This window comes from Neoarius graeffei, chromosome 4, assembly GCF_027579695.1.
Source record: "Neoarius graeffei isolate fNeoGra1 chromosome 4, fNeoGra1.pri, whole genome shotgun sequence".
Taxonomy (NCBI): domain Eukaryota; kingdom Metazoa; phylum Chordata; class Actinopteri; order Siluriformes; family Ariidae; genus Neoarius; species Neoarius graeffei.
Genome location: NC_083572.1, coordinates 77,063,151 through 77,089,103, shown reverse-complemented (window position 1 = coordinate 77,089,103; position 25,953 = coordinate 77,063,151). Strand labels below are relative to the sequence as shown.

At 43.1% G+C, this 25,953-nt stretch overlaps 1 protein-coding gene across 4 annotated transcripts in view; it reads left to right on the top strand.

Annotated features, from left to right (window-relative positions):
- Nucleotides 1-25,953, top strand: part of pkn2b (protein kinase N2b) — a 157,617-nt gene that overhangs the window by 20,502 nt on the left and 111,162 nt on the right. The window contains exon 1 of one of the 4 annotated variants that reach the window (XM_060919747.1): nt 3,485-3,640. The exons of 2 other annotated variants lie outside the window; for them this stretch is intronic. In XM_060919747.1, coding sequence (XP_060775730.1) covers nt 3,548-3,640 — 93 coding nt within the window. In that variant the 5' untranslated portion in view covers nt 3,485-3,547. Of the gene's footprint in view, nt 1-3,484; nt 3,641-25,953 lie in introns of those variants that run through there. One more of the 4 variants, XM_060919746.1, reaches the window with a different exon arrangement.

Genomic DNA, 25,953 nt, shown 5'->3' with positions numbered 1-25,953 from the left:
ACGTGGAAGAAACCGCGATAATGGAAGAGCCGGTTTCTAAGCTGCCTAAAACTAGCAATGGGAATTATTTTTTGTTACATAATGTACTCAGGCTGCCAGTCAGTGTGTGACACACACACACACACACACACACACACACACACCCCTGAAAAATCCTAGCTACGCCCCTGATTTACATGAGAAATGTGGTATTCATTGGTGTGTTTAAATTTACAGACAATACGAACTAATGTAAACAATTGGCTTCAGGTCGCATAAATCTGAATTGGAAATGTTTAGTTCACTTTAGCTTCTGCAAATGCACAACTCTACTAAGGCCAAGTTTACATTAGACCATATCTGTCTCGTTTTCTTCGCGGATGCACTGTCCGTTTACATTAAACCGCCTGGAAATGCCAGGAAACGGGAATCCGCCAGCGTCCACGTATTCAATCCAGATCGTGTCAGCTCCGGTGCTGTGTAAACATTGAGATACGCGGATACGCTGTGCTGAGCTCTAGCTGGCGTCTCATTGGACAACGTCACTGTGACATCCACCTTCCTGATTCGCTGGCGTTGGTCATGTGACGCGACTGCTGAAAAACGGCGCGGACTTCTGCCTTGTATCACCTTTCATTAAAGAGTATAAAAGTATGAAAATACTGATGCAAATACTGCCCATTGTGTAGTTATGATTGTCTTTAGGCTTGCCATCCTTCCACTTGCAAGTGGTAAGTGATCTGCGCTGGGATCTCACACACAGCGGCTCAGTCCCGAATCACAGCTTGTGCACTTCACTTGCGCGCTCTGTGAGCTGCGCAGGGCCGGAGTGCGCACCCTCCAGAGGGCACTCGCTGTTCAGGGCGGAGTGATTTGGAGCACAGGATGCCTGCGGAGCCGAGCGTATCCATGTATTGGCGTTGCTGTGTGCATGCAAATCGTTTTAAAAACGTTAATCTGATGATCCGCTCATACGGTCTAATGTAAACATGGGCTAAAAGATTGATAAACGAGGCTCAATGTCCCCAACATTGAAACCTGAAAGCTTTAGAAACTCTAACAGACCTTTACTTTTTAACAGGACTGTTTTGGGATTTTGCTGAGTTTACCTTCAACTGTCTGATTTTTTTTTCAAAGTAATGAACTGTGTAGCAGGAAAATCACCGCGTTTTCTAAATGCACTCCTGAAAATTACTCATTAACTAGAGGAATTAAATTTGATGTTTTTGACATGTTAATCATTAACGTACATGAAAGAAAAAGGCTTAAAAGTTATAACTTGTTTTAGTGAAAATAAGTACTAGAATGCAGGGTTTTGCGTGTCATGTTATTAAAATTTTTTGGGGGGACGTTGTGCCCCCCTCCCAATCTTAGTTTGACTTTCAAAAGTTCAGGATTTTTTTTCTTTGCTCCACTTTCATCTCTAAAATAAGCTCACCATGTAGTCATGTTCCAGAGCCAGGTAGCGTACTACAGAGGGGAATTGAGAAAGCCAAGCGCACACATCTGGAGGGAAATTTCATACATATTTTGCAAGTATTTTACAGGGAAATGGTGAGTAATTTATTAGCTGAGAATGCACCAGAAGGCAAGTAAATTTCAAAATTTCCTGGGGGGGGCGTGCCCTCCAACCCCGCTAGCATTAGCACGCCTTTGGCTCACCGCGGTGGCTTCACCACCACAAATTCCAGAGCTGCCCACTACTTTTTTTTTTTTTTTAGTCAGCTACTTCAGATTTTCTGGAGAACCCTGCTGCTGCTCAGCAACGACAGCATGGACACTAAAAGACTCCTCGTGCAGGCTAACGTTAACAAGCTGACAAGCATGTAACATAATGTAAGAAATGCAAAGGCGTAATGAAAAGATGACGCTGTTAGAAATCTCAGCATTTTTGGAGTTGATATTCCTAAGAGATGGACTGATGGGCAAGGAAATGAATTATCTAATAAATATATAGGTTATGTTAAAGATTACAACCAGTGTTTTTCCGAAGAAGAATATTTGACGGTTGACTGGTTTTCTCAAATAAAATATAAATTAATGTTCAACTTTGTTCAGAAATGAACTTGTAGACTGCACACACCTATAAAAGTGCACAGCCTGCTCTGTTGGTGCTGTAAACTTCCACTGCGTATCACTGATCTTATTATGTGTTATAAAATTACACAGATGACGTTATGGTAAACAAAACATATGTTGCTTTGCTGCAAGATCCTACATCTGTTTGAGGAAAATTTAATGCAGTAAATTTGGCCACTTCATTACATATTTGTCCTTTTGTGTGTGTGTGTGTGTGTGTGTGTGTGTGTGTGAGAATATATGAAAGTCTTCCGGATTTACCCGGAAATCCGGATATTTGACAGAACTCTCGAAAATCTCCGGTTTCCCGAATGGAGAAACTTATTTTTCTGATTTTTCGCGTTCCTAGACAGGGTGTAATACTGCGCATCATCCTTGCGTGGGCGCAGTCCTTAAAGAGCCCAAACATAGTTCATTGATTAAAGACGGGTGTTTTTTGTTAACGGCGCGCATGCCGGAGCTCGTTAGGTGCGCGCCTTCAGGTGCACGAGCTAAGGCGCGCAGGACTGACACCGTTCTGCGCAACACAATCGCACTAGAAAGCACGGTCAAGCTGCCAGTGTAGCTGCAGTCTTTTTAGTTGCGAATTACGAGTATTTCCTCTTCTGTTAATAATTCGCCATGCCAAAACAAGCAAAACTTTCCTCCTTCTTTCGACGTGAAGAGAGGTACGCAATTTATTATATATTTTCCATCAAAGTTGCGTTTTGTGGTTTCGAAGCTAAGTTTTAGTGCCGTTTCTAGAACATCAAGAAAACGCGGAAGAAACCGCGATAATGGAAGAGCCGGTTTCTAAGCTGCCTAAAACTAGCAATGGGAATTATTTTTTGTTACTTGCACTACGTTCAGACTGCAACCTGAAACGACCCATATCCGATTTGTTGTGAAATCCGATTTTTTTTGTTAGGCCGTTCACATTACCAATTATATGAGACTTGTATGCGATCTCCAATATGAACGGAAAACGACCCAAAAGTGTCCCGCATGCGCAAATTGACACGTAATAAGCACATCTACGTAATACGCAAACAAAAAAAAGCGCACTCTTCAAGTTTAATGATTTTTTTTTTTGTTTGTTTAATTATCTGGTTAGTGTTAAAGTGTGAGGTCTCGTGTGTGTTTTTGTTTCTGAACTGAAATGAAAACGTGTAGCCTGGTAACGAGGGTTGACTCCTAAATGTCTCTCTAATTTCTATATAAGTGCACTACATGTTACTAGGAAGTAATGGATTTTTAAACTCTATATAGTGCACTCGAGCTTCAGTAGGCAGTCATTTGGGATACGGCCGCTGTATTACCAAACTCTTAATTCAGGCTTAATAATTTGCACATATTTATTTCGTCATATTAATAAACTTTTTTTTTTTCTACATTTTTATAAATATTTATTTAGATTGTTTGTTTGTTTGTTTGTTTGTTTATAGCCAGCTGAATTCTGCAGCTTCTCTCAGCGCTGGCTCAAGGTGCAGAAACACCAGTGCAGTTTGCTATGGAGATGAGGCGAGACCTGGCGATGTGGTTTTTGTGGCGGCGGCGGAACTCACACAATAATCTGATTAACAGCAGACTAATGAGACCGAAGGTGTCAAATTACTGGAAATTTCCAGAACAATCTTATCTTGTAATACAGGATGGTTTAAGTTATAAATCAGTTATAGAAACTGTTTTATTTAATCAGGCTAACAGATCAACATCCAGGTCCCTACCAAGTCCACCATTAGCTTGATCAATTCTATAAAAGTCTATTTAAATTCTGAAAACTGTACAAATGTTGTTGTTTTCCACCAAAGAGGCGGGATTAGCCAACGCAGAATAGTGACGTTTGTCTCTTGTTGATGACGTGTAGGTTGCATGAATGCGACCTGTCCGGTCAGACTGCAGTCGCATGTGAAAATATCGGATATGCATCGGAATTAGGACCACATATCCAAGCAGCCTGGGTCGCATGTGAAAAAATCGGATCTGTGTCGTTCAGATTGTCAATAACAAATCGGATACAGGTCGCATATGGGCAAAAAAACCGGATATGGGTCGTTTCAGGGTGCAGTCTGAACGTAGTCTTAATGTACTCAGGCTGCCAGTCAGTGTGTGACACACACACATACACACACACACACACACACACCCCTGAAAAATCCTAGCTACGCCCCTGATTTACATGAGAAATGTGGTATTCATTGGTGTGTTTAAATTTACAGACAATACGAACTAATGTAAACAATTGGCTTCAGGTCGCATAAATCTGAATTGGAAATGTTTAGTTCACTTTAGCTTCTGCAAACGCACAACTCTACTAAAAGATTGATAAACGAGGCTCAGTGTCCCCAACATTGAAACCTGAAAGCTTTAGAAACTCTAAGGCTACGTTCACACTGCAGGCTGAAGTGACTCAAATCCGATCTTTTCGCCCATATGTGACCTGTATCCGATCTTTTATTGACAATATGAACGACACAGATCCGATTTTTTCAAATCCGACCCAGGCCGTTTGGATATGTGGTGCTAATTCCGATTCCTATCCGCTCTTTTCATATGCGACTTCAGTCTGAACCGCCAGGTCGCATTCATCCGACTTACACGTCATCAACAAGCCACAAACGTCACTATTCTGCGCTGAAGTAGGCGGCGGGTCTCTCAAAAAAGTTACAACAACATGGCGCATAATCACGGGCGCAGATAGAGGGTGGGACGAGTCATATTTAAATTCACCTCGTTCGGTCCCCCCCACTTATAGGGAGGAAAAAACGTCTATGCTGTCTTTCTTTGCATAAGGCAAACCTCACGGAAAAATCAAAAGACTAATTACCATTCGGTTTATTGAGGTGCACGGCAGTGTATACATATAGTTGTAACAACTCACATAAAACAAAACAAAGACTGATATTCGGTTGGTTGAGCTGCGCAGACTGCACAGGTTGCGAGCTCGAGCTTGGTTGCTATGGTTACTAACAACAAGTTTGACAGCCATGTTGGGGTTGGTTTGCTGGCAGCTTTGTCCCCCCCCAGTTTTTTGCCCCCCCCAGTTCAAAAAACGTATCTGCGCCCCTGCGCATGACATCAATGCGAGGGACACTTCGGGCTGTGAAGGTTCTGAATCTTCTCAATGGAAGGACGCAGAGGTTAGGGAGCTGATTTCCATTTGGGGGGGATACAGCTATTCAAGCTAGATTGGATGGGTCATACCGCAACCGGGCGGTTTTACTTCCGTAAACACTGGCCATGCTCACTGCGTGTGACGTCGTCGTATCCTGCAATGCGCATGCGGAACACTTTTAGGTCGCTTTTCGTTCATACTGAGGATCACATACAAGTCGCATATATTTGTTAATGTGAACGACCTCACAAAAAAATCGGATTTCACAAAAAAATCGGAATTGAGCATTAAGCCTTGCAGTGTGAACGTAGCGTAACAGACCTTTACTTTTTAACAGTGCTGTTTTGGGATTTTGCTGAGTTTACCTTCAACTGTCTGATTTTTTTTTTTTTCAAAGTAATGAACTGTGTAGCAGGAAAATCACCGCGTTTTCTAAATGCACTCCTGAAAATTACTCATTAACTAGGGGAATTAAATTTGATGTTTTTGACATGTTAATCATTAACGTACATGAAAGAAAAAGGCTTAAAAGTTATAACTTGTTTTAGTGAAAATATGTACTAGAATGCAGGGTTTTCCGTGTTGTGTTTATTAAAATTTTTTGCGGGGGACATTGTGCCCCCCTCCCAATCTTAGTTTGACTTTCAAAAGTTCAGGATTTTTTTCTTTGCTCCACTTTCATCTCTATATATAGACTGTATAAATAATTAGGAGCAATTAATATTTTTGTTTAAGCTCCCCTTTTAGAAGAACACATTAAATGAAATGGAAGCATTTTCATTGATGGTGGACAAAGGGTCAAAATGAAGAGGTGAATAAAATTCTTGCAGACAGTAAAGTTATAGTGAGCAGTGCCATAAACCGTGTGCACTAGGACTGGTGACTCGGCATAGTTGTTATCCTACCATCTAATCTATTTAAACATAATGTTGAGAAGCAGATTAGACTGCAGCTGACCAAAGTGCTCCCGAAGCCAAACAAGAGTTTTGATACTTCAACAGGAAGTTTCACAGTATTTCCTTCAGTCTAAAATTTAAACCACGTACAAGAGCAGTAGTGCTGATATTGGTGCAGAAATTCTCCTCCTGCCTGCTGAATTCCTTGTGAATGTGTGTAGACTAACACAATAGCTGCTGTATTCTCTAACTCGTGCTTATTAGGAAAAACGCCCATGATGAAGTTGACAGGAAGTACTTATTTACCATGAACTGCATACCCATAACGTTATTGTGGACTCCGCCTATTTCATGTTACCATGCATTTCCTGTGTGAAGTCAACTAGGGCATCTACTTTATTTCCCCAAGAGAACATTTTGTGTCGCTAAGAGACAAATTTATTTGAGGTTTTATTTAATACATCAGATTTTCAGTGGGGGTGGCACGGTGGTGTAGTGGTTAGCGCTGTTGCCTCAAAGCAAGAAGGTCCGGGTTCGAGCCCCGTGGCCGGCGAGGGCCTTTCTGAGCGGAGTTTGCATGTTCTCCCCGTGTCTGCGTGGGTTTCCTCCGGGTGCTCCGGTTTCCCCCACAGTCCAAAGACATGCAGGTTAGGTTAACTGGTGACTCTAAATTGAGCGTAGGTGTGAATGTGAGTGTGAATGGTTGTCTGTGGTGGTGTTTACATTAGACCATATCCGTCTCGTTTTCGTCGCGGATGCACTGTCCATTCACATTAAAACGCCGGGAAACGACTCCACAGGCGGAACAACTTGAATCCGCCAGGGCCCACGTATTCAACCCAGTTCGTATCTGACCCGGTACTGTGTAAACATTGAGGAACGAGGAAACGCAGTGCTGAGCTCTAGCTGACGTCATCATTGGACAACGTCACTGTGACATCCACCTTCCTGATTCGCTGGCGTTGTTCATGCCACGCTGGTCATGTGATGCGACTGCTGAAAAATGGCGCGGACTTCACTTCCTGCTATTGTTTCCGCCTTGTATCACCTTTTTGTTTTTCATTAAAGAGTATAAAAGTATGAATATAATGCTTTGCTTTGTCATTCTTAATGTTGTTCATGGTAAGATGCAAATACTGCCCATTGTGTAGTTATGATTGTCTTTAGGCTTGCCATCCTTCCACTTGCAAGTGGTGAGTGACTTGCGCATGCCCGATATGCACTGGGATCACACACACAGCTGCTCAGTCCCGAATCACTGCTCGTGCGCTTCACTCGCGCGCTCTGTGAGCTGCGCAGGGCCGGAGTGCGCACCCTCCAGAGGGCACTCGCTGTTCAGGGCGGAGTGATTTGGAGCGCAGCCGCTGAAGAGGAAGCGCTGAGCCGCACTGACACATTTCAACTTGCGTGCCGTCTAATTAGTCATGTGATTAGCGTATCCGTGTCTTGGCGTTGCTGTGTGCACGCGAATCATTTTAAAAACGTTAATCTGATGATCCGCTGATACAGTCTAATGTAAACACCACCTATGTGTCAGCCCTGTGATGACCTGGGGACTTGTCCAGGGTGTACCCCGCCTTTCGCCCGTAGTCAGCTGGGATAGGCTCCAGCTTGCCTGCGACCCTGTAGAAGGATAAAGCGGCTAGAGATAATGAGATGAGATGAGATTTTCAGTGGGTCAAAAGTTTGCATGCACTTTATTTGGTGACATTGCCTTTTAATGACTTGAATTGAAATCAAACACTTCAAAGACATTTAGATTAGGAAAAATACCCAGCCACTGGGGTTCCACAAGCCAGTGCATACTTAGTGCTGGTCCCAAGCCTGGCTAGACTGGGGAGGGTTGCGTCAGGAAGGACATCCGGTGTCAAACGTATGTCAAATCAAATATGCAGAACAGATCTGCTGTGGCGACCCCTAACGGGAGCAGCAGAAAAAGGAAGAAGAATTGAAATCAAACACTTGGGGTAGCCATCCACAAGCTTTTCACCATACTTTGCCAGAATTTTCTCCCATTCCTTTAGACAGAGCTGGTGTAACTTGGGCAGGTTTGTTGTACTCCTTGCTCGAACATGCTTTTTCATTTCTGTCCACAAATGTTCTTTGGGATTCAGGTCTCAGCCCTTTGTGATGTGAAGGTTTTTTTTTTTTTAATCTCTCTGGCTATCTGTCTTAAGATTTTTTGCTTCAGTATTTCTAGATAATCATCCAGCATCAAGGTCTGTTTTTGGAAGTGAACCAATTCCTTTTTCATTAAAACAGCTCCACAGTGTAATGTTGCCACCCCCATGCTTCGCAGTTGGACGGTGTTCTTCAGATTAAAAACCTCACCCCTTTTCCTGCATGCATTTTTGTTTTATTTGACGAGAGATCACTCCTCTGAATGGCTGGTGATCACCTGCAAAGTTCAGTCTGGCTTCTTGGGTTGATTCTGAAGTAGGGGCTTCGTCCTTTCTCAACAGCCTGTCAAGCCATAGTGATGTAGGGCTTTCTTAATGGTATTAAGGCCATCCTTAAAAAAAAAAAAAAAATCCGTTTCCTGTTCACCGGGTGAGCAAAAAAATTTTCAGTCGGGAGGGAGGAATTTTTTTTTTTTTTTTAATATATGGATGGATAAGAAATCGCAATGCTGTGTTTGCTTTTTCTTTCAGTACTTTTTTATTACAAAAGCAGACACATTTAATAAAATGACAGTTTAATCAACTGAAACTTGCACAGAAACTTGAAGTTAGCATTTTAAATGCTGACTGCAACATTTGCAAAACTTTTACAAAGGTACTTAAAATGTCCGACACACGGACTTTTTGTAGTTCTAAATCGACCGTTAGGCCTAGTTCGGATGAAATTACACTATTAAAATGGTCACTGAATGATTTGTTTTTCTGAATCTTTACTATTTTGTTGTTTGCTAGAATACCATTTTGCGATTTCACACTTAAGCAAAGGTTTGAAAACTCCGGATTTCCTTCCTTCATGGTGGCTGCCATTTTTTTGTGCCGCACGGCGCATGCGCAGAGCTGATTCGGTTCTATATTCTGCGCGAAGTGCAGGGCTTTCCACAAGCGCCGGCTGCCAGCCATACAGCCGACTACACAATTAAGTCCAGCCGGCTACTTTAATGACTATTATTTTTGTAGCCCATAGGCTCTAAATATAAATTTTCGATTTTAATAAAATTAAATGTTTATCTAACGGACTGACAATGTCAAACTGAACCGCACTCATTTAAGTTGTGATTCGCGCTGTTTGTACCGATAATAACCACAAATTCCCCGCCGACTTCGTTGATCAAGGGAGAGTAACTCATCCGCGGCCCCGACATGCAGTGTGCGTGCGCGCGCACTCGGCGGAGGCAGTAGTGTGTCGGGGCCGTCGGAGGGAACAGAAGCAGAGATGACGCTTATTTTTTCTCCGGTAAACCAGTCTTCTCTCGTTCAATTACGTGCTGGCATCAAAAGACACCGTTGGTTGTAAATGAAACCAAACTGAGTGGTTGGAGTGTATTTTCATACACAAATGGAGAAATGTTCGCAGAGTGTTTAATTGTGTAGCCCCACTGCAGACCGTTGTCGTTGTTAATTCATAGCATGCTCGGCTGCGTGAATGTGTCATGCACTGAAAATAAGAGATTTACAAGCCAGGAACGCCTCATGATGCAATACGCAAGAAAAGAAAGAAGATTTACTGCCATTTTACTTTGTATTTGAGTAAAGTGAATAAATAAATGGTCTGTGGAAAATACATCTAATCCTAGGAACTGCGTGCACAGGAGTTTATTTTGTGTTTATTCCCCCCCCCCCCGGCTGGCTACTTATTTGTCATGGCTGGCTAGTATGAGCCTTAGTGGAAAGCTCTGGGAATGCGTAAATGTCAAGTTCGATTTTAGATTTACGAACCCGAAAAAAATGTGGAAAAACCGGCGTTAAAAAAATTTCAACCGCACAAACGGCACTCACCCGGCCGGTGGACCGGAAACAGAACATTTTTTAATAATGGCCTAATGGTGGATGTGCATACTTTGGTATCTAATCATGCAGGGGTGTCATTAAGGGCCAGCGCCCGCCGCAGAATCCGACTATGGCACCGGTTACTTTTAAAAGTTCCTCAACCAACAATGCTAGTACTGTAGATTTCCTGTTTTCCAAGACATTTTCTTTCCTATGGTTATCAGTGGTTATTTTTGCATTCTTTTACACTTTTTACTATGTTTGTATACTCGTGGCAGCTTTATGGTCTTCAGTCACATCAGCTACACTGTGTGAAAGCTTGACACTGACTGATTGCTGGCTGCTTGTTGTGGCAACGCTGGGGCGCCAGAAAGCTCGCTTCTGATTCACTACAGTTCAAAATGAAAAGGCGACAGGACCAGCCAACCTTGTCCAGATTCTTTTCCAAGTTTGGCAAGAAAGGTGCCCAAATGAGGAAAGATCAGTAAACAAATAACTATTCTGATGAAAGAGTAATGACCATAGATCTTGAACATGATGAATTTCTAGTTGGTCTTCCAATGCAAAATGCTAACTTCGGTGAAGTTGTTGAGTCTTTCCATAACCGTCTCACGCCATGATGATCTGTGTGTGTGACGGCGAATTTAAAACCTATGGCCGATGGCCTCATTTGAAATGATGTCAGTGGTAGCACACAAATGTAGAACGTTTGGATAAGATTATCGAATAGGCCTAGTTTAATTTAAAAATGAAAAACCTTGAAGACACATTTCATTTTTTCCAGTATAGTTTTGGAGACAAACTGTCAGGTGACAGTGCCAGATGATGATGATCACTATAGCACTGTTGGCAGTGTTCTTCAGTTAAGGGAAATGAAAATGAGGAGACTTGGAGTTCAGAACTGGATGCCAACAGGCAGCACGGTGGTGTAGTGGTTAGCGCTGTCGCCTCACAGCAAGAAGGTTCCGGGTTCGAGCCCCGGGTCCGGCGAGGGCCTTTCTGTGCGGAGTTTGCATGTTCTCCCCGTGTCTGCGTGGGTTTCCTCTGGGTGCTCCGGTTTCTCCCACAGTCCAAAGACATGCAGGTTAGGTTGACGTGGGGCGGCCTTGGGCTGAGGTGCCCTTGAGCAAGGTACCGAACCCCTGACTGCTCCCCGGGTTCTTTGGTGTGGCTGCCCACTGCTCTGAGTGCGTGTGTTCACTGCTTCAGATGGGTTAAATGGAGAGGATGAATTTCACTGTGCTTGAAGTGTGCATGTGACAAAGGTTTCTTCTTTCTTCTTCTTCTTAAATCTGCTGGTGGGGGGAATGGACATCTATTTGCATCTCCTTGTTAAGTGCTTTTATTTGCTGGTCAGTAGTTTAGTTTTTTTTTTTAAACGACTAGTCAGTCAGTAGTCATGGTGAATAGATGACAGCTGCAGTAGCTGCTATACGTATTCTATTCTCTGAACAGCCTTCCCTGCTTCATGCCACTTCTAGTTTGATCTGGAACATGTGTATGTGGACTCTATGCTTTAGTGATGTGGTATTATATTTATTATTCATAAATATAAATAATTAAGCCCTTTTCTCTCTCTGCAGCTTAGTGTAAGACTAATAAATTATTTATTTCAAAAACACAGGTTTAGTTAACAATTCATGTTTTATTGGCTGACATTCCAACTGCATGTATAGGCTGTTAATTACACTAGCATGTTCTTTTGGATTACGTTATGACGTACACTCAGTTTCGTGCACAAACTGATGATAAACACCCATAAAATAGCAATTAAAATGGGGCCTAGAATGCACCAGATTGCATCAGAAAGCATCTAAAAATCCCACACTCCCCTCTGCTGCGCCAGGTCCGGGTATCACATACACTGCTCCACCCCCTACTTCCTTCTTTCCAACCCCTACTTTATTTCTTAATGAAACAAACCCCTGAATATTATTTAAATATGTCACTCAGATTCGGAATCTGGGGCGGCACGGTGGTGTAGTGGTTAGTGCTGTCGCCTCACAGCAAGAAGGTCCGGGTTCGAGCCCCGTGGCCGGCGAGGGCCTTTCTGTGTGGAGTTTGCATGTTCTCCCCGTGTCCGCGTGGGTTTCCTCCGGGTGCTCCGGTTTCCCCCACAGTCCAAAGACATGCAGGTTAGGTTAACTGGTGACTCTAAATTGACCGTAGGTGTGAATGTGAGTGTGAATGGTTGTCTGTGTCTATGTGTCAGCCCCGTGATGACCTGGCGACTTGTCCAGGGTGTACCCCGCCTTTCGCCCGTAGTCAGCTGGGATAGGCTGCAGCTTGCCTGCAACCCTGTAGAACAGGATAAAGCGGCTAGAGATAATGAGATTTGGAATGTATTTCATATGAAAAATGTGTATTTTTCAGCGTTAAATCAGTTTTGAACAATTATGCAAATTATGACACATTTTCACCAACAGCAGTGCTTGATGTACATTTTAGACCCAATTTATTCATAAAACATTCACTAAATGACTCCCACCCCTCCCCCCACATTATTGGCTGTCTTCGACTACTGATTCATCCATTCAACCTGAATAAACTTATACCCTGTCCACACTAGGGATTTTGTACCGATACAGGGCTTTTTCTAGAAAAATTTAGTATGAGGGCGCTCACCATGGCGAGGGAGCGAAGCGGGGGCGGGGGGAGATGGTGCCGGTTGTCCCCCCCCCCGCCGTGCAAAGCCTTTGAAAAATGCTCCAATGGGACATTCTGAGGCTATCTGAGAGGGAAATTGTAACAAATTGTCTGTCAACACTGAAAAAGAAAGAAGTAAGGCCAAAAAAAAAAAAGTGTGTTTCCGGTAACATGAAATACTAAAATAAGGTCAGTAGGTAGGAAAGTTTTTTTTTTTCTTTTTTTAAATTTTGTTCGAAAAAATTAACACAAGTAAACATCTTACAAAATAGTATTTTGGCACAGAATCCTTTATACCACACATCATAATAAAATAAGTGTTTTAAATCTTTAAACGAATAAAAAAATATCGCGAGAGTTCGAGTTATGATCTACGGAAGCGATATTTCATGACATTTTCATGTAATAACGTGAAAACACCTTATCAAGAAATAACGTGAAAATAACGTCCTAGGCTAGGCTACTTCCATTAAAATAAGACGGCCTAGCCTACTGTAGAACTTGGGTCGAGCAAAAACATGGCTGAATCCTGAATGACTCCTATTTGTATAAATAGAGGACTACATAGGCGGCAAAATGTAGTGTTTTCCCTGCCATGGAAGTGCACTTGTATACTGAAAAGGAAGCAATTTGCATTACAGCCTTGAATGAGGATTCAAAATGGCGGCTCGGCTCAGTTTATGGAGGAGGGCTGATAGAAGTGGCGAAACATTTTACTTTTTATCGTTTCTTTCACAACTTGAATGCGTTGAAACAAAAAATTATGACAAACTAACGCCGCTTACACTAAAATATCGAGGGAAATTTGTAATAAAAACTTTACGGTCGGCAATTTCGACGCAGAAATTCTCGATCGGTCGGGTTACCGGAAACACACTTTTTTTTTTTTAATTTGGCCTAATCTTCTTCTGCCCCGGACAGTCTTTGGCTTTCTTCCGCTTCGTGCCGCGGGATGACATCTTTAAATGCCCAAGTGTCAACAAAAACAACTCGCGAACTACTTCTGTCAAAAGCTCCCGCGCCGGTGGGTGAAAGGTCATTCAGTCTCGAGAAATCTCGCACTACAAGTCAGCTGACTTTGTATGTAACCCATGTCAAATCTCGCGAGAGCAGCCGCGACAAGTAAACAACTAAACAACATGGCGCCTCAGTCTGGAAAACGCCAATTCGGATTGTTTTTGCACCGTCTGGCGGTGTATCTACTATGATTGGAATATTTTTGGAGCAATTATAACGTATTTGATGATCAGACACATTGTCACGTAGTGTTGCTGGGATGTTTTCACGGAGTTGGTAAGGGGGCGCACGCCGAGAGTAAGAGGGCGCAGCGCCCCTGTTCCCCCGTTTAGACGAAAGCCTGCGATACGATACTACTTTCGTACCGCAACACCTGTCCACACTAGCAACTATACCGGTACTGTAGCGGTATAACTGTATCGGTACGAAACCCACAAATGTATGTGTTTCGTACCGGTACAGTATCGGTACTGTAGCGCTTCGCTGTAGTGTGGACAGATGAAGCGGTTCTGTATCGATACGAATATAATGCACATGCCCAATGAACCATTCCTACGTCTTCCGGGTTATTCATACAATACAATACGCACGTGCTTTCCAGCTGTAAATAAAACGTCAAAATGGCTCAAAACGACCGTGGAGCTACATGGAGCAAAGATGAAGTTGTGTTTGTTGGAGCTTTGGGGAGACGAGCGATGCCAGGAACAGTTGAGTGAAGAACGGAGATTCGTTTTCTTTGTTTCTTTCTCAACTGCCTCGCGCGTTTTATACGATTCGACTGAATAAATGACCACCAGAAATACAGACTCTACATTGACAACAAAAAGCACACACACACTGTTTCATCTGCCATATTCACGGAAGGAAGTTACTCGGTAACCACGGAAACATTTCGCGCACACGCATTTCAACTACCGTGAAAGAAAACCGCAAACATTTCTCGCTAGTGTGGACAGATGCACTAAACTGTACCGGTATACTTTGTATCGATACAGTTATACCACTATTGTACCGGTATATACCGTAAATCCTCTAATATAGGCCGGGGCCTTTATTTCACTCAAGTGCATCTTGGTCCAGGCCATTATTGGAAGGAGGCCAGAATTAGAGGCAGGCCTCTATTTCTATTTGAGCAAAACAGACTACCAGTGGAATGAATAAAAACGAGATTTTGTGTCTATTTGAACCTATAAAATAGGTTGATGCTTGGTTGCCTGGTTACCACCAGACCTACCGGTAATCACAATCAGGGGCGCCTGCAGGGTTGAACTGTAAGGTACGCACTAGCGGTGTAATCCCCCCCCCCAAAAAAAAAAAACGCTTGCGTGCTGCAGTTTCTATGAAGAGTCGATCTATAGGCTTATACACAAAACAACGATAGAACTTTAACTTGAAATTGAACAATAGCCTTCCATGAACACAGGCTGATATTTGAACAACATATGTGAACTACACACGACAATAAACAATAAACTCTTTATAGCCTCGATTAGAATCTAGTGAACTTGCTCAGCACTACCGCACGCACGACTCTGACACACACTGTAGCGCAACGTGGGGTACAGAGACTCGCTGAAAAACTCCTCGGGTATTTTTCTGAGTTTACCGAAAATCAGAGTAGAAGGAGCCACCCACCCTCTGTCTGGTTTGAAGCGGTTCTGTAGGACATTGAGCTTTACAGAGTCCGGTGCACATTTTAAGGCATCTGGTTGAAGTTTACCTATGTGTGATAAATCTGATGTCAGTGATAGCGGGCTGACTCGTGGCTCATTAGTAAAGCGATCTGATGGCTCATTTGTCAGCAAGGTGGAGGAACCATCTACTTCTGATCGTAAGGGACATGGGGAGATGTAGGTGTTCTTATATGAAATTCACTGGATGTATGGCTAGTTTCAAACTCAGAGGTAGATGAAGGCAATTCCCTCAAAGGAACTGAGCTCGCATCCAGCTGCAGCGCACTGCTGCTCGGTTGCGGAGGAGTGGAAGCTGCCGGTGCCGTGTTACTAGCTGATACTGGAGAGGACTGGCAAGTAGATGACACCCCTGGATCACTGCTTTTGGACTTTTTCGTAAAAGTCTGAAACAAGCTCGTTTGTTTCAGGGTTCGTTTACTCATTTTTGACTCGCTTCTCAATAAATTCTCGCACAAGCTCTGACTACTGACGATTGTCTGTCTCCGTTTCTCAAAACTGGAGAGAATCTCAGTGGTGCAAGAAAAGTATATCTGCATTGACCAATGAGCTTTCTTGGTCACGCACACCCCGCCCACTCCTGAAGCACACAAATGCGCCGGCACACACACGTCTCTCTCTCTCTGTCTCTCTCTCTCTCTCTCTCTCTCTCTCTCTCTCTCAAATTATGTTGCATTGCCAAAGCATTCAGGTAACAATTATAATTAAAAAATATATATCTCTCTCCCCAAGGTACGCCTAGTGCGTACGGCCATACGCCTGGCGGCACCACTGATCACAATTGTCTTTCAGATCGGAACGATTGTGTAAGGCCACTATGATCTCAGAAACATCGTTGGTTATAGCCCCGGCCTGTATTAGAGTCCGGCCATTATTTACCTCCTCCGACAGCGAGACCGGCCAATATTAGAGTCCCGGCCAGTAATGGAATACAGGCCAGTATTAGAGGATATACGGTATGACTACGTTCAGACTGCACCCTGAAATAACCCATATCCAATTTTTTTGCCCATACGCGACCTGTATCCGATTTTGTTATTGACAATCTGAACGACACAGATCCGATTTTTTTCACATGCGACCCAGGCCGCTTGGATATGTGGTCCTAATTCCGATGCATATCCGTTATTTTCACATGCGACTGCAGTCTGACCGGACAGGTCGCATTCATGCGACCTACACGTCATCAACAAGAGACAAGAGGCTAATCCCGCCTCTTTGGTGGAACACAACAACATTTGTACAGTTTTCAGAATTTAAATAGACTTTGATCAAGCTAATGGTGGATTTGGTAGGGACCTGGATGTTGATCTGTTAGCCTGATTAAATAAAACAGTTTCTATAACTGATTTATAACTTAAACCATCCTGTATTACAAGATTATAAGATTGTTCTGGAAATTTCTAGTAATTTGACACCTTCGATCTCATTAGTCTGCTGCCCACATTAATCAGATTATTGTGTGAGTTCCGCCGCCGCCACGAAAACCACATCGCCAGGTCTCGCCTCATCTCCATGCTTTACTTGCAAACTTGAAGAGTGCGCTTTTTTTTTTTGTTTGCGTATTACGTAGATGTGCTTATTACGTGTCAATTTGCGCATGCGGGACACTTTTGGGTCGTTTTCCGTTCATATTGGAGATCGCATACAAGTCTCATATAATTGGTAATGTGAACGGCCTAACAAAAAAATCGGATTTCACAACAAATCGGATATGGGTCGTTTCAGGTTGCAGTCTGAACGTAGTGTTAGTGAACACAGCATTAGTGATTCAGTCTAACAGTCTGTTTTTGGGGGCTTATTCTATTAACCATTATGAAACCAACTGCATAGAAAGTCTATTTTTTTGTATTCTGTGAAATTTCAGTATTTTTTTTTTTTTTAATCCGTCCCAATGTTCTTGTTAACTCTGTTATAAAACGGCATAAAATCAACAAAGACTCTTAATAATACACGTGACACCTGCACCGAGAGAGGTCACTTCCTCTGGTGGGAAACTTCAGAAAGGCAGTGAGGTGTGTTATGTTTCTTCTCTCGTTAATTTCAACAAAATGTTGAGGAAACATAAACAGATTATTCATCAAATCTGTTATTGTGATTATTGGAGTGAATCTCTCACTTAAAAAAAAAAAATGGTAATACGATTAAAATTCTGTAATACAATTAAAATACATGCCACGTGGTCGCTAGTTTGAGGTTGGCATATGGTGTTAAGACACACAATGGTGGAAAATGTCAACTCTGTTATCAACTCTGTTAATGGTTTGCCCAGTTTAATGATAACAGAGTTGACGATGACTAACAGAGTCAGCACTTGAAATGTGCCGGCAGTTATAGAATGGGCCGTATATTAGTTGAGCGGTTCTTGATGATATAATATGGATTACTACAGTTGTGGAATAGGGCTATTTACTGTATAATAATTTCAATTTATATAGGGCCTTTCAAAAAACCCAAGGACGCTTTACAATTATAAACAAAGAAAAAATAATAAAAAGTAATAAATAAATAATAAAAAATAAAAGTAAAAAGTCCACTGAGTAGGGGTCAAGATGTAATTCCCATGGTGTAGCAGCCACAGTCCCACCAAAAGGCGCATGAAAACGAGTCCCACATCTCCAGCACAGCCGCCGTGACGCCGTCAGCCACATCACTCGAACACCACGCCTTGGATCCACAAAGCGAGCAGAGAAACTCCGCCACGCAGAGCGCTGGTGTGTCCCAAACTGCCTGCACAGCCGCCGCGATGCCACCGAGCAACATCGCTCGGAACATCACGCCAAGCGTTAAAGTGCAGAGCGCTGGACAACCACGAATGTTAAATGAGCAACGAGCTCACTGCAGTCCACAGCTGGGAGCGCAGGCATCACCCACAGCGAACCAAGGCCTGGAGGGAACCAACGCCCAAACTGGGTCCGGAGCTACACCACAACCGGCGGATAAAACACTCAAACATCAAACTACACAAACACACAGAAAATAAAAAAATAAATAAAATGAAAATTGGAAAATAAAATAAAAATAAAATTAAAAAAAGCTCTGGTATGTTTATTATTTACTGTTTGATCTCAAATGCATTAACAAGGTGAGAAATTGCACTAATTAACTTTTTGACGAGGCACAACTGTTAATTGAAAAGCCTTCCAGGTGACGACCTCATGAAGCTGGTTAAGATAATGTCGATAGTGTGCAAAGCGTCATCAAGATAAACACTGGCCACTTTGAAGGCTCTAAAATATGAAACACGTTTTGTTAGGTTTTATTTTTTTTAACCACTAAATTCCATAAATGTTCCATGTGCTATTTCCTCGTTTTGATGTCTTCAGTATTGTTCTACAATGTAGAAAATAGTCAAAATACACAAAAACCTATAAATGATTAGGTGTGTCTGAACTTTTGTGTTGCACGGAGTGGAGTGTGTGGGTGTGTGTGGTGGTGGTTACACGTGTCGTGAACAGGGCTCCATAGTTAAGCCCTATAAGGTGAGCTCATGCGCACTGTACAATGGCAGTCCTTGTGCTACAGACCTGCTGTGAATTCTGCAGCCGGTTTCACTAAGTTAGACTATGACTTAGACAGCGGGTATAGTCGGGCGTTTCAGTCTTAGTTTTTCTCAAGTTCACATGGGCCAAATGAAACGAGGCTGCCGTTTAGATCAGAAATGTATCTTTTGACTGTCTACTGCAGTTCATATTTCACACTGTTGCCATTAGCCATGCGTGCTAGCGCTTATCAAAGGCATGAAATGAAAATGCAGTTGTGTTGATGCATGACATAATCACGTAGACAGGTCCTGGCAGAGAGCTACCTACGTCCTTGCAGATATGTAGCCTTTGTTTGCAATAATAAAAGGTTATTATTCAGGGCTCGAAATTCGCGGTGGTCCGGTTGCCCGAGGCGACTTAATTTTTCATTTGGCGGGTAATTCCTGTCACTAGCCAGCCCGGCTGGCTAGTTGAAAATAAAAAAATATATATGAAGCGAAGATTCAGGCACACCGTCAACTAAAGCCGCCACATATTAAGCGCGTGCCGTGTCTGTGTTAATCGATGTGTTTATCGGCAGGACGGAAAATACCGAAGAATTCCGAATCATATCGTGTACGAATCAGGCTGTCGGGTTTTTCACTACTGCGCATGCATATAATGCATCTCATTGAATATCGCGGTAATCACGTGGACCAGGTGGGTGGAGCACAGAAGCACGGCAGGCCAGAACTGAGTTCTCAATTAACTATTTATTGCTAGCTTTTCAGCCTTTTATCACTTCCCAGCCGCGTGCACACATGTTCTGGTTGGAGAGAGAGAGCTCCCTTTCTCTGCTCTCCTCTCCTTTTAAAGGGCGCGGTCACTGGGGAAGACACACAAACACAGGTTAACCCCCATCAGGTACAATGATTCCACCACTTACCTTCCCTGACTCCGCTCTCCATTCACAGACCGGTGCTTGGCCACGCCCCCACTGCCACATCACGTTATCAAATTCAATAGATGTGGCCACATTATCGCCCATTTAAACACGTGTGTTTTTGTTGTTGTTTACATCTACATCTGCCAAAGCTACGCTGCGATGTGGAATTTTCTGAAAGATGTACAGAAACCGCCAGAGACAGGGACAAAGCGACCTCGGTCTGAAGAGGAGAAATGACAAAGGACTTATAAGCAAATGTGGGAGCAGGGTAGGCCTTGGCTGCGATACAATTTTTATGGAATGATTAATTTTTTTTCAAGTTGATTCCGAGTCAATATGAAGCTCCTAATACTTTCTCTCTCATAAATGGTTAAATACAGAAAGCATGTTGGATATATTTTGGGTGCTATAGTCATGATAGTAAGTATATTTGTTTTCAATACTCATACACCAAGTTGCCAAGTTTTCCAATATATATTATTATTTGTTGATATATTATGGTGCTCTGTGTTCTCATTTATGTATTTAACAACAGTATCAAAATACTCGGGTCTTGAAATAAATGCACATTAGTCATGAACAATGGGAACTACTCTCTTTTGTGTTATTTTTGACAGAAGTAAAATTCAAACAGGAACAAATTTTGGCTAGTTGATTTTCTGTTTGGCTAGTTACTTTGGAAGGTAACTAGTCCGGCTGGCTGGTGAAAAAAAAAAAAAAAGAATTTCAAGCCCGGGTGGCACGGTGGTGTAGTGGTTAGCGCTGTCGCCTCACAGCAAAAAGGTTCGGGTTCGAGCCCTGTGGCCGGCGAGGGCCTTTCTGTGTGGAGTTTGCATGTTCTCCCCGTGTCCGCGTGGGTTTCCTCTGGGTGCTCCGGTTTCCCCCACAGTCCAAAGACATGCAGGTTAGGTTAACTGGTGACTCTAAATTGACCGTAGGTGTGAATGTGAGTGTGAATGGTTGTCTGTGTCTATGTGTCAGCCCTGTGATGACCTGGCGACTTGTCCAGGGTGTACCCTGCCTCTCGCCCGTAGTCAGCTGGGATAGGCTCCAGCTTGCCTGCGACCCTGTAGAACAGGATAAAGCGGCTAGAGATGATGAGAGATGAGATTAATTTCGAGCCCTGTTATTGCAGAACCGAAATTCAATTTTTTTTTATGGGTATCTGGCATTTTGGTTGTCATTTGGAATCGACTTTTGTTTCCCAAGCCTAATTGTGGTATGAAAATGCAACATTGAGGCACATCTTGAGTTCATAGCAAATTCACACAAACTCTGGGGTAACATCAATATCTTTTACACCTCCAGTTCATTCGTGTGTGTGTAATGAGCTTATCCTCAGAGCATGGCATGTAATTTTAGAGCTCCTAATCCACATTTAGCCCTTTTCTACCAACAAGGTGCTAGTGCTGGTGCCTAATCTCAAACTGCTGTGTTTTTCCATCAGCAAATACACACACGCTGAGTGTTTTAAACCTTGTAGCTCAACAAATATAACTTCCTCTGAGCAGCTCCACACTCTCAAAATGAAAAACGGCATCACAGCATAATAACCATTAGCTATGTGCTATAGTTGCTGAAGAACTTGACATTGGGTGATGAAAGAAGTTCTCTAAGGAAAAAGCTACAGGTTATTTTTATACCACTCATTCGGAAACCTCAGCAGTCTGATTTATGTAATAGTATTGAAGCATCGGGCAAGTTCCTAAAAAGAAAAAGTTTTACTGTTCCCCAAACTCACGCCAGCACCATGTCAGTGGAAAGATGGTAACTGCCTCATGTTCTCTTACTGCACGAGGGAGAACAAGAAGCCACACTATAAATCTGCTGCATTTAAAATGTTCTTGTACGTCTCGTCTCATTCTCGCTCTGGCTCTGTAAAAAGAAAATGGGTGGTGTCTGAACCACTTCCACCATAATTTCCTCTTATCCCTTTTCTAGTAGCAGAAGGTTTAGTCCACTAGACTGGTACAATCTGGCCATCAATAAGTGAAGAAAATTGGCCACCACAGTGACATTACCAAGAACAACACATCCCTCCAAAATTGATAAAAGGACAAGATGAAAATGTATCAGGAAGACTACCAGGAGACGTTGAGCAACATTTAAAGGAGCTGCTGGAATATCTGCCATGTACTCTCTGCATGTGACCTCTATATTTTGACCAAAACGTACATGCAGTCACTCCAAACCATGTCTTATGGTCTGGTGAGACCAAGGTACAGCTATTTGAGTATGAAGATGTGTGTTGAGCAAAAACAAGGGATTTTATCACCCATACCCATGGTGAGGAATGGTGGTGGCTATGGGGCTGGTTCTATTCAACTGGGCCTGGGTCTTGAATCTAAACAGAGGGAATCATGGACAGCTCCAAATACCAGTCTGTCTTGGTATAGAACCTGCAGGCCTCTGTTGCCCCTTTTCCACCAAAGCAGTTCCAGGGCTGGTTCGGGGCCAGTGCTTAGTTTGGAACCGGGTTTTCTGTTTCCACTGACAAAGAACTGGCTCTGGGGCCAGAAAAAACGGTTCCAGGCTAGCACCAACTCTCTGCTGGGCCAGAGGAAAGAACCGCTTACGTCAGCAGGGGGGCGGAGTTGTTAAGACCAACAACAATAACAAGACCGCGAAAGATCGCCATTTTTAAGCGACAAGAAGCAGCAGCTGTACAAACGCGAAGTCATTTATTATTATTGTTGTTGTTGCTGCTGCTGCTTCTTCCGTGTTGTTTTTGCTTTGGTATTCGCGCCAAGGTTTATGCAAACGTAGTGACGTAACTGACGTATACAGCGACGTAATGACGTGGCTTCCCTTAGCACCGCGAGCTATGGAAAAGCAAACTGGTTCTCAGCTGGCTCGCAAGTTGAACAAGTTGTGAACCAGCACCAGCACTGGCCCTGAACCAGCCCTGAAACTGATTTGGTGGAAAACGGGTATGTTAGACACCTGAAAATGAAAAGTTTCATGTTCCAGCGCAGTGATGACCTAATGCACAACTCCAAGTCAACAAAGGACTGGCTTCAAAAGGTGATAATCAGGGTTCTGGAATGGCCCAGTCAGAGCCTGGATCAAAAGCTTGTGGGATGACATGAAGAGAGCTTTGTGCAGGAGATCCCCTCCCAGTTTGATAGATTTAGAGCATTTTTACAAGAAAGAGTGGAATTAAATGAACATTTGAAATGTGTTCAGTTTGTAGACTCTTTCTTCCCCCAAAAGACTGCTTTATTACAAGCAGAAGGTGCTTTAGCTGAGTATTCGTTAAACAGTGTGCACTCTTAATCAGCCACATTATATCCCCCCCCCCAAAAAAAAGCATTTCTATTTGTTTTTCACATGATTTGTGTTGGTTGTTTTATCACAGTAAGGGTGGGGAAAAAGATCTGAAATGATTGATCACAAGTTTGAGCAGGGGTGTGTAGACATTTAATATCCACTGTACATAATGCAACAGCATCACTACAGAACACCACCATTTTTTTTTTTTTTGCTAAACACGCACTCGGAACAGGACGGCACGGTGGTGTAGTGGTTAGCACTGTTGCCTCACAGCAAGAAGGTTGCGGGTTTGAGCCCAGTGGCCGGCGACGGCCTTTCTATGTGGAGTTTGCATGTTCTCCCCGTGTCTGCGTGGGTTTCCCCCACAGTCCAAAGACATGCAGGTTGGGCTAATTGGTGGCTCTAAATTGACCGTAGGTGTGAATGTGAGTGTGAATGGTTATTTGTCTCTGTGTGTCAGCCCTGTGATGATCTGGCGACTTGTTCAGTGTGTACCCCGCCTCTCACCCATAGGCCATGTCCACACGGCAGTGGATTCAGGTGAATCCGATGCAATTGTTTATCGTTTCGGCCTGGCGTCCACACGGCACCAGCGTTTTGGGTGCCCCAAAACGCAATCTTTTGAGAACGGGTTCCAGAGTGGAAAGATCTGGCAACGTTGCCGTTGCGAAGTCGTCTGGATGAATAGAACGGATTTGTTTACGATGACGTCACAACCACATGACTGTGAGTGCTTCATGCCGGGTAGAAGTGTAACGAACTCGATGCGAGTTGTCAACAAATCCTATAACTTGGTTCATGAAATGCGCTTACAAAATATTTTCACTGTGAATGTTTATTGTGTAATGGTGCAAAGTGAGAGAGAGAGAGAGAGAGAGAGAGAGAATAGCCCTTAGGGCAGAGTCAATCCCACCAGCAAAAATGGGGAAAAAAAGGAGCGATCTCACCTCTTCAGATGTTGGTTTAAGTCCTACAATACATTCCTCAAAAAGGGCATAGAAGAACAAATTAATCCATCAACGTGTAGCATTCAATTTATTCCGGACCATTAAAGACGCCGCCTTCCACGTAGAATTATGCGTCATCCTTGCCGCCATATTGGATGGGTCAAAGCGGAGAATAAAGATGCCTCATTCATGTGCTGCGTTTAACTGTACCAACAGGTTTACCGTCCAAACGAGATCACATGGGATTACCTTTCACAGGTGAGACTGGAAAAATACTTTTTCCTTGTATTTGGTCATTATAATGTAATTTTACGAACAGATTTTTCTGACTTTGTGGCTAATATTAAGTCTCGCGCATAATAGTTTATGCGCATGCGTCCTTACTTCTTCTATTGTTCTGGTGTCTCCGAAGGGACCGTCTTACAGCGCACCTAGAGGTGTGGCATGTGTATTGCATCGCTTTCAGCAAGCGTTGCGTTGCCATATGGACCTGATATTTTACTGATCGTTGCCCATGTGGACGCAATGTTTTTTTAAATAACATCTCGTTGCCGTTGTCGTGTGGATGTATTGTCAGCTGGGATAGGCTCCAGCTTGCCCACGACCCTGTAGAACAGGATAAGTGACTACAGATAATGGATGGATGCTCAGAACAAGGACCTTTTTAATAATCACTTGAAAAATATAGCCGTCAGAAGACAGTCTGCATTGATTTTGAGCACAAAGTGGCAGTGGTGGCTCTGGGTTACTGATCAGAAGGTCAGGGGTTTAAGCCCCAGCACTGCCAAGCTGTCTCTGTTAACCCTTTGTGCTCCAGGAGCGCTGTATCATGGCTGACCCTGTGCTCTGACCCCAGCTTCCTAACAGTCTGGGATAGGTGAAGAGAAGTTGTTCACTGTATGTGTGGAAAAAGCATGTTGTTCTTCTAAACTCATCTTTACATTTGCTGCTGTGATGTGCATCTTGTGGAGGGCCAGTGCAGGGTCACAGTTCATGGCTGCAGGTCACCAACTGGTTACAGATGGCAGTCTGGTCAGTTATTTTATAGGTAAATTAGTGAATGTAACTACAAATTGAAAATGCTGCTTGTTCTCCAACAAGATCAAAAAGTCTAGCTGGGTTTGTTTTCGAGCAGGCAAGTGTGGTGTGAGGAAAGTCTTGTAGCATGAATTAAAATCCCATGCAGCACTGAGATGGTCCATAATAGGGCTGATCTGGTTCCAAAATTTGGGGTTTGGTACAGTACCTGGCATGGTAGAATAATGATAATGTACTATCAATCAATAAATAGTCATACAAACTGTTGAAATTTAATAAACACAGGTTATATTGTTTAAACATTGCATTAAATGAGTGAAAACATTGACTTCCTGTTTCTGTCTGCCTCTCTGTGGGGACTGGTGTAGGAAAAAAAGGATTTATTAGCAGGCTAACTTTACAAATCTCTGACGAAGGTTATTCCTACAGCCTTGTTATTCTTTCATTCAGCAATTCATTAAGAACTAGACTGCCAAGTAGACTAAGGCTACGTCCACACTTTAATTTTTAGTTTTAAAATGAAAACAATCTCCTCCCAGCCGAGCAGTTTGGCGCCATACCAGAAATAATCTCCATCCAGATGAACACACCTGAAAACGCATATCACATGACCATGCATGTACAGTGGGCATGCGTGTGCTGGTATAAACAGCTGATGCCTTTTGTTTTCTTCTGGGAAAGGGTCATGTGACCGTGACAAATCGGGGAAGGATAAGTCGTGACCTGATGAGACCCAATCAGGAAGCGAACATGGGTGTCCGTGCCATCGTTTCCAAATGTTTTTGCCCGTCTACACTTTAAAAAAAAAAACACTACCCCGGAGTTTTCAGTCTGAAATAAGGCCAGCAGCATTTCCAAAAGTCTCCATTTTCAGGGCTCAGAACTCTGGAGTGTGGGCGCAGGGTGTAAACGTAGGAAAAGTGATGCGTTTTAAAA